The sequence below is a fragment of the Stomoxys calcitrans genome, chromosome 2 (assembly GCF_963082655.1).
Source record: "Stomoxys calcitrans chromosome 2, idStoCalc2.1, whole genome shotgun sequence".
NCBI classification, from domain to species: domain Eukaryota; kingdom Metazoa; phylum Arthropoda; class Insecta; order Diptera; family Muscidae; genus Stomoxys; species Stomoxys calcitrans.
In genome coordinates this window covers 34429882-34440031 of record NC_081553.1, presented here as the reverse complement: position 1 = coordinate 34440031, position 10150 = coordinate 34429882, and the positions used below count along the sequence as shown (strand labels likewise).

Genomic DNA, 10150 nt, shown 5'->3' with positions numbered 1-10150 from the left:
GGTGTTTTGGTGACTTGGCTTTGAAAATATATATCAGATTTATGTTCTACTGTAAAATACCTTATATTTGAGCCTCATATTGCAATGGTCAGCAAATAAAGAGTGATTTGTTAAGAGCTTGATAACTTTTTTTTTTAAAAAAACGCATAAAATTTGCAAAATCTCATCGGTTCTTTATTTGAAACGTTAGATTGGTCCATGACATTTACTTTTTGAAGATAATTTCATTTAAATGTTGACCGCGGCTTCGTCTTAGGTGGTCCATTCGGAAAGTCCAATTTTGGGCAACTTTTTCGAGCATTTCGGCCGGAATAGCCCGAATTTCTTCGGAAATGTTGTCTTCCAAAGCTGGAATAGTTGCTGGCTTATTTCTGTATACTTTAGACTTGACGTAGCCCCCCAAAAAATAGTCTAAAGTCGTCAAATCGCATGATCTTGGTGGCCAACTTACCGGTCCATTTCTTGAGATGAATTGTTCTCCGAAGTTTTCCCTCAAAATGGCCATAGAATCGCGAGCTGTGTGGCATGTAGCGCCATCTTGTTGAAACCACATGTCAACCAAGTTCAGTTCTTCCATTTTTGGCAACAAAAAGTTTGTTAGCATCGAACGATAGCGATCGCCATTCACCGTAACGTTGCGTCCAACAGCATCTTTGAAAAAATACGGTCCAATGATTCCACCAGCGTACAAACCACACCAAACAGTGCATTTTTCGGGATGCATGGGCAGTTCTTGAACGGCTTCTGGTTGCTCTTCACTCCAAATGCGGCAATTTTGCTTATTTACGTAGCCATTCAACCAGAAATGAGCCTCATCGCTGAACAAAATTTGTCGATAAAAAAGCGGATTTTCTGCCAACTTTTCTAGGGCCCATTCACTGAAAATTCGACGTTGTGGCAGATCGTTCGGCTTCAGTTCTTGCACGAGCTGTATTTTATACGGTTTTACACCAAGATCTTTGCGTAAAATCTTCCATGTGGTCGAATAACACAAACCCAATTGCTGCGAACGGCGACGAATCGACATTTCACGGTCTTCAGCAACACTCTCAGAAACAGACGCAATATTCTCTTCTGTACGCATTCGTGTGGTTGGTTTAATGTCCAATAAAGTAAACTGAGTGCGAAACTTGGTCACAATCGCATTAATTGTTTGCTCACTTGGTCGATTATGTAGACCATAAATCGGACGTAAAGCGCGAAACACATTTCGAACCGAACACTGATTTTGGTAATAAAATTCAATGATTTGCAAGCGTTGCTCGTTAGTAAGTCTATTCATGATGAAATGTCAAAGCATACTGAGCATCTTTCTTTTTGACACCATGTCTGAAATCCCACGTGATCTGTCAAATACTAATGCATGAAAATCCTAACCTCAAAAAAATCACCCTTTACTTCCTATTTGGTTGGTGTTATGGGGGTGGGGTGGTCCCATAGATACTTTTCCCGAATATTAATATCACATTCGTGCTCAACATCCAAAGACCTTTCATTTGAGGCCCATATTTACAATGGTTGTAAATTTGTCCTCTTTGGGTGATGTTCTCGGGGATGGGCGGCACCCCAAACACCTTTTATTTAAGCCCCATATTGCCATGGTCAGTAAATAAGTCCTGTTTAGGGGCTGTTTTGGGGAAGGGGTGGACCCTTAGAAACTTCGCCCCATATTTGGATATCATATTCGTATTCTACTCGCAAATACCTTTCATTTGAGTCCCATATTGCCATGGTCGGCAAAAATGTCCGATTTAGGGGTGTTTTGGCGGTTCGGGTGGTCCCCCTAACACTTGGTCCGATAATTGGATATCAGATACGATTTATAATCTTAAGTAGTAAGTAGTAGTATTCTTTATTAATTTCATTAATGTTTTCATATAAATATAGCAATATAAACATAGCATTCTAAAAGAATAAATTGAGTATATATTTTCTTGACATTGACCTTCGGTCGTCTGTCCATTATTAAAATATAGTGTATATACTAGAGATTTACGAGTTTGTTTTTCCTTTCTTTTATATATTAAATTCAGACAATAACTGGTTTCTATATAACATACAAGTTTTTAGATAACTGGCTAAACTTTTCCAGTGTATAACATTTCCATTGAGAATATTTATTAAATCAGATTCATTAATTATGGGCATTTGGAAGAACATTAATCGGAATTCTTTGAGAGCTGGGCATCGACCCAGGAAATGTTGAATGTTTTCTATTTCAACTGTATTACACATTGAACATATTGGATTTGAATTTGTTTGGAACCTGTTGGAATTTAATGAAAACATCCCACTTCGAGCTTTTAATATCCACATCAGTTCGTCCTGCATCAAGGGTTCGACAAAGTATAATCCCCCAAAAGTAGGTTGGAGCTTACTGTAGAAGCGGTGTGTATTATTTGCGTTTGAAAGTGCATCATTTGTTTTTGTTGCACGTATGTTTTGGAGGAGATTTTGAATGTTTTGTAACCAACATTGTTTTGACAGATTTGGCGTGAAAGCTTCTGTACTATTTTGCAGAGTTAAAGAATTTATATGCGTTTTCCAAAATATTTCGTGTCTCATCACTTTTTTGGCTAGTATTTTAGGTAGCCTATCATCTTTGTAATCATACAAAATTCTCGTTATATAGTTAAGATGGTTGTTCAAAGTGTATATATGCCCGTTTTCGACACCAGTCTCTAACATCATTATGTACGTTGGAGTAAAACTTGGCATTTTTAATATCTTCTTTAAAAAATATAGTGTCAGTTGGTCAACTTCATCAAAGTGAGAAAACCCCCATATTTGTGATCCATATGATTGTATAGACCTACTAATGGCCAAGAAGAGTTTCCATTTTGTTTTTATGGACACATTAGGTTTTGATAAGAAACAATTCCAAGTGGTGTTGATGCTATTTTTGGCTAATTGATTTCTCTCCTGTATTTGTTTCCGGAGTGAGAGTTTAGGTGTAAATGTCAACCCCAGGTAAGAATATTCCGATGTAATTGAGATCTCTGTTCCATTATACAGCCACTTTTCCTTACTCGAAAGCTTTCCTCCCTTCCGAAATACCATTATTTTTGATTTCTCCATGTTAACCTCCATGTTCCATATTTTGCAATATTCCTCCAGTTTTTGTATCATACGCTGCATCACGTCTATTTCGTCAGCTAGGATGACGATATCATCGGCATACATCAGAAGTCGAATATTTTGATCATCCACTGTGGTACCACCACCAATGTATTCATGTAGGTCATTGAGGTACAAAGCAAATAGGAGAGGAGATAATAAGCAGCCCTGTTTAACACCTGTGGTTGTATTAAAATCACTGGAGAGTTCCTGGCCTGTCCATACAGAAAAATTAGTTTCTTCATATATTTTTTCAATAAAGTTAACTACTTTTGTTGATACTCCTATGGTATGAAGTTTGTATATCATGGCTTTTCGAGATACTCGGTCAAACGCAGCTTTAAAATCTACGAAGAAAGCATAGGTTTTTTTGTTTTTGTGCCAGTTTAAGTGTATTATTGAGGATAAGTTGAACAAATTATCAACGGTAGAGTAATTTTTACGAAATCCAGCTTGATATTCATTTATTTTTCCATGTTTTTCTGACCAATTAGCCAGTCGATCTTTGACAATACCCATCATCACTTTTGGTAAGCAATTCATGAATGATATTCCACGGTAGTTATTGGGAAGAGTTTTGTCACCTTTTTTAAATATTGGGTAAATAATGCTTCTAACGAACGACTTGTCTACTTCTCCTTTTTCGAAAATAACGTTGCAAGTACATGTTATTTCTTGTAGCAATTCATCAGTTGCGTATTTATAAAATTCGTATGGCACACGATCTTCTCCTGGTGCTTTATTTAGCTTTGCTTTGCCTAAGGCCTTTTTAACTTCCATCAAACATATTTCCCTATCCAAGTCATCATCTCTCCAGTGTATATAGGCGTAATGAATATCTGGAAAATTTTTTGTGTGGGTTAGCAGTTGTTGGAAATAATTCTTTAAGTCCTCCGTTTTCACGGGTATGCTACCACACCTTTCTTCGTTTCTCAGCTCCCTAACGATCTTCCACCAATCATGAGAATCTTTCACCTCGTCTATCTTTCTTTCCAATCTGTTATTATATTGGGCTTTGGCATTTTCACAAATTTCTTTATACCGTTTGTTAAAGTATACATACTTTTCTCTATTTTCACGACTAGCGTACTTTCTAAATTTATCCAAATATTCAAAAGATTTTTTCCTTGCGTTAAGACATGTAACGTTGAACCATTTTTCACGACCTGAAAATGTCATTGTTGTCGTAGCTATAGATCGATGTGCTTCTTGTATTATTTCCGCTATTTCGGAGAATGAATAAGGGGAGAGTTGTCTGCGCGTTGTAAGGATTTTGTTTATTTCATTCTGGTATTCAAAATATTTGCGATTATCCCAGTTAAGCTTTGGTAACAGTGTATTGAGTTTTTCCGGTATATTTTCACTTCTATATATCATCGATAAAATTATTGGCATGTGATCTGACCAGATTTTATTCCCAACTGTAAATCTGTGTACTCTCGACAAAAGTTCTTGTGAGATCGCACATATATCATTGACCGACGTTCCAACTGTACTTACAAAGGTGAATTCTCCAATTTCATCGCCATTTGTCATTCCATTTGCAATTACCAGCCCGTGGTCATAACAAAGCTTCAAGAAGTCTCTTCCTCTTGAATTTATTTCCGCATCTTTTGATCTCCTTTCCTCAAGACCAGCATGAAATGTCTCCTTAAAAATTTCATCGATGTTTTTTTGCAATGATCCAATTCTCACGTTCAAGTCGCCAATTATTATGGGATTTTCAATGCTACATTCCCTGAGTATAGAGTCGATTTTTAAGAATTCTTCTTTCCAAGTTTGTAATCTCATGTACATTGGTATGATGTTAAATTTTAAGCCATTAATAATAATCTTTATTACGTTTATTCCTTGTTCAGTTGTATGTGTATGTTGAACACCAAACTTTTTCAGATCCTTCCTTATTCCGATTAAACAACCACCAATTCCTCTTCCAAACCGTGAATTTCTTGCAGCATAGTGCCAAACTAATTCAAAATCGCCAAAGTATTTACTAAATTTTTCACATTTATCCGCGCAAATATGAGTTTCCAAGAGAAAAAATATATCAAAACTGTTTATATACTTAAAAAAGTCTACGTATAGCATTTTGTTTTCTAGCCCATGTACATTATATGACAAAATATTTAAAAAACGATCCTCAGTTACAGTTTGGCTTTTATCTACATTGCTTATACTTAGTTTTTTTGATTAATTTTGCTTAATAAGTTATTATAGCTAAGATCTAATGCACTAAACTTATCGCCATATAAATCTTTTTTTATAATCTTAAATACCTTTCATTTGAGTCCCATATCGTCACTATTGCTGTATATATTAATTAGGTAGGTTTTATGGGTGCGAAGAATTTGTATGCCAGAATCGTTATCTACTCCCGCATACTTTTCACTTGATATCCATATTATCCTTATCGATCCACTTTTGATTTTGGGTGGTGTTTTTGGGATAACGGTGGAGGGTCCGCCCACTTCCGTATTCAATAATTTATAAAGCCTACTTCCTGACCATATTCGTAAATTACTCCCGAATACCATTCATTTGAGTCCCATATTGTCATGACAGTCAAATAAACCTATTTTAAGGGGTTTTGGGGCTGTTGTGGTCACCCAGGTACTTGGACCCAACTTTTATTATGAAATTCGTACTCTTCTCTTGAATACCTTCATTTGAATCCCATATTGTCCCGATCGGTCCACTTTTACTTTAGGGTAGTCCTTTTGTGGTAAGGGGGAGGGTCCGCCCCCCTCCCGATATCAAAAAATTATATAATTTTTATAATATAATTATAAAATTGTATAGCCTATGTTTCCTTCCACACCAACCTACACAATTTGTGAAAATTTAAAGGTAATCGATTCAGCCGTTTTTGAGTCTATACGGAACGTACGGAATTTTATATATAAGATGGGGTCGCAGATCAATATTTCGAGGTGTTACAAACGGAATGACTAGATGAGTATTCCCCCATCTTATGGTGGTGGGCAAAAAAACAGTCTTAAAATTGGCCATGCTATTTGGATACCCACCACCAACATCATCCTTCTCCAACCATTCACCGTATGCAATAAATCATCTCTCACATTGGTCTTCCAATATATGGTGCTTCAAGAAGCGAACAATGCCATTTAGATTGACTAAATTGCACACCGCTCACTTTTTAATAGATCGAAAATGTCCTTAATGCATCGAAACAATCAATTCACATCCGAACAACATATAAAAAGGTACACCTGATATCTTTAAAATATTTTGTGGTTTGAAGTTTTTTTCTTATTTATGGTGCATATGAAGACGTGTCTCTGTGTTTCGAAGCTTTTATCTGCATCGTTGTGTTAAATATCAAATGCTCAACCGGTCTTTCCTTGGAGGGTGGTCACATACACCGTCATAAAATAAAATGAAAGGTCCTTTGAATGTAGCGAGTATGCAATGCAACTCTTGATAAGACATAAAATGATATTCGTTTTGGTATCTCATTTAGCAAAGTACAAAACGTGCTTAAAAGGGCATTTGATATGAAACTAAGACAAGTGACCTCATTTGCAAATGAAATAAAAGTTAACCTTTTTGGGCACTTATAAAGATAAATCAGAAGATCAATCGGTTTAGTACGCACTCACAGGCTCCAATTCAAAAAGTAGGAATCTATGGTCAATTCTGCTGTTGTGAAATCTATACAAGACCAAATAGTAACGAAAACATAACTATATAACTACTACCGGATTACCCGATGGAATCCTTTTTTGGAAAGGTCTGCCGCCAAGCCGGGGTGATAACTCCGGTGCAATTTTCTCCTCAACCTATTCTCCTGGGGGGATCCCCAGACGTCATAGAGATGGTATCATATGCGTAGAATTGTACGATCGTGGTATCAGGCCCATTGATGACATCTGCGATAGGTTTAAACGTCTACCTCAATGGTCTCGTCAGCTCTGTGACACGCAGGGGAATAATATTTAGATCTGTCGGAATCAAGCATCATATAAAGTGTGTCTAGACGATGTAGCAGATGCGGTAGCAGATGCGGTAGCAGATGCGGTAGCAGATGCTGTAGCAGATGCAGTAGCAGATGCGGTAGCAAATGCGGTAGCAGATGCGGTAGCAGATGCGGTAGCAGATGCGGTAGCAGATGCGGTAGCAGATGCGGTAGCAGATGCGGTAGCAGATGCGGTAGCAGATGCGGTAGCAGATGCGGTAGCAGATGCGGTAGCAGATGCGGTAGCAGATGCGGTAGCAGATGCGGTAGCAGATGCGGTAGCAGATGCGGTAGCAGATGCGGTAGCAGATGCGGTAGCAGATGCGGTAGCAGATGCGGTAGCAGATGCGGTAGCAGATGCGGTAGCAGATGCGGTAGCAGATGCTGTAGCAGATGCTGTAGCAGATGCGGTAGCAGATGCGGTAGCAAATGCGGTAGCAGATGCGGTAGCAGATGCGGTAGCAGATGCGGTAGCAGATGCGGTAGCAGATGCGGTAGCAGATGCAGTAGCAGATGCGGTAGCAGATGCGGTAGCAGATGCGGTAGCAGATGCGGTAGCAGATGCGGTAGCAGATGCGGTAGCAGATGCGGTAGCAGATGCGGTAGCAGATGCGGTAGCAGATGCGGTAGCAGATGCGGTAGCAGATGCGGTAGCAGATGCGGTAGCAGATGCGGTAGCAGATGCGGTAGCAGATGCGTTCTGAATCAATCTAGCCATGTCCGTCCATCCGTCTAAATCACGATGAACGCAAAAAGCTAGCCACATGAACTTTTGCACAGATTCTTCCTCTTCAGATTCTTCTTCTTGTCTTGCGATGTAGGTCGTTGGGGATTGCTCGGTTCAGATTTGGATATTGCCCTAATATAAACCGATCAACCGATTTGACTTCTTGAGCACCTAGTATCCTTAATTTTTCTCGGATTTGGCTGAAATTTGGAACAAAGACTTGAGTTACGACTTCAAACATTCATGACAAGTAAAATCCGAATCAGTTTATAAACAGATAAGGCGTTCTTATAAACTGACCCCAGATTTGACTTCTTGAGCACCTAGAAGTCTCAATATTCATTCGATTTGACTGAAATTTGGAACAAAGGTTTGAGTTATGATTCCAATATCCATGCCAAGAATGATCCGAGTCGGACTATAAATAGATATAGCACCCATATAAACCGATCCCAGGGGTTGACTTCTTGAGCCCTTAGAAACCAAAATTTTCATCCGATTTAGATGAGATTCGGAACAAAGACTTGAGTTAAGATTTTCAATATCCAAAATAAGTATGATCCGAATCGGTCTATAAATAGATATAGCCTCCCTAAAAACCGATCATCGGATTTGACTTTTAGAGCCCTAAGAACCCAAAAATTTCGCCTGAATTAGCCGGTTTATAAACAGATATAGCCCGATCCCCTAATTTGACTTCTTGAGCCCTTAGAAGCTTCAATTTTCATCTGATTTGGCTGAAATTTGGAACAAAGATTTGAGCTATGACTTCGAACATCCATGCCAAATATGACCCAAATCGGTTTATTAACAGACATAAGCCCCATATAAACCTATTTCCGGATTTGACTTCCTGAGTCCCTAGAAGCTCAATTTTTATCCGATTTGGCCGAAATTTGGAAAAAAGACCGTAATAACGACTTTCAACATCCATTAAATAGAACGTCTTATGTAAAATTTTGTTAAGATCGGACCAAAATAATAGCTACTAGAGCCTTAAAAGGCCGTATCGGATAAAACATATATATGGGAGCTATATCCAAATCTGAACCGATTTTGTTCAAAATCAATAGCGTTTGTCCTTCGACCATAAAAGTGACTATATGGCAGTTGTATTTCTTTACTTTGAAGTTTGATAGAGAGCTTTGCCTTTTATTTGGTATCACATTGGAAAATTTTAAAAGAATCTGATTGCCAATATGATCTTACCATAAGTCATCCAAGCGCGCTTTATAAACCGATTCCAATTTGAATAGATTGAATTGATGTTGTACTAGAATATTCAAACAAATGCGTTCTGGCCTACCCATTTTTGGTAAAATGAAAAACTCAGATTTTCGTGTACGTCTTTAAAACTCACCCCAGCAATTGAAAATGTTATACTTCAACCCAAGTGATGAATGACTTCTAAGAAACTGTTATGTGACATGACATTTTAATGATCTCTATCTCTCTCACTTGATTGCTGGCACTAAATGATAATGATGACGATAAGGAAGATTTTCCACAGAGCCTTGTACATTAGACCGTCCCATGCTACAAAGAGAAAATTGTTTTGCAAAGATATATTGCCATGAACATTCCTTTAAGGAACAGGGGATACTTACCTTATATTGGTACAGAAAGGATACGCGGACCACACAGATTGTGTAGGTTGGTCTGGAAGGAAACATCTTAACATCGTTTTGATATCGGGAGGGGGGCGGACCTTCTCCTTACCCGAAAAGTACTATCCAAAAATAAAAGTGGACCGATCGGGACAATATGCGATTCAAATGAAGAAACATTTTATAGGCTATATATTTTTTTGATATCGGGAGGGGGGCCTCCCCCTAACCCCAAAAGTACAACCCAAATATAAAAGTGGACCGATCGGGACAATATGGGATTCAAATGAAAGGAATTCAAGAGTAGAGTACGAATTTCATAATAAAAGTTGGGTTCAAGTACCTGGGGGCCGCCCCAGCCCCAAAACCCCTTAAAATAGGTTTATTTGATGACCACGACAATTTGGGACTCAAATTAAAGGTATTCAGGAGTAGATTACGAATATGGTCAAAAAGTAGTAATAGGCTTTATAATTTGTTGATAACGGAAGGGGGCGAACCCTCCACCGTTGCCCCAAAAACACCACCCAAAATCAAAAATGGACCGATAACGACAATATGGGTATGAGTAGATAACTAATCTGGCATGCAAATTCATTTCGAACTATATGGGGTTACCCCACCCCCACAAAAACTCCCAAAATGGGCATATAAGCCAATCACGAATATATGGGACTCGGTTTGTTTGTTCCCTATAGACTGAAAAACGGCAAAACCGATTTT

At 38.3% G+C, this 10150-nt stretch overlaps 1 protein-coding gene across 1 annotated transcript; it reads right to left on the bottom strand.

Moving 5' to 3' along the window:
- Positions 1-3182: 3182 nt before the first annotated feature.
- Positions 3183-5368, bottom strand: LOC131994643 (uncharacterized). Its single transcript, XM_059361410.1, has 2 exons — positions 3388-5368; positions 3183-3332 (listed from the first exon to the last, which is right to left on the bottom strand). Exons 1-2 carry the CDS (start codon positions 5203-5205, stop codon positions 3183-3185), a joined length of 1968 nt encoding a protein of 655 aa, XP_059217393.1. The 5' UTR covers positions 5206-5368.
- Between the last annotated feature and the right edge of the window lie 4782 nt (positions 5369-10150).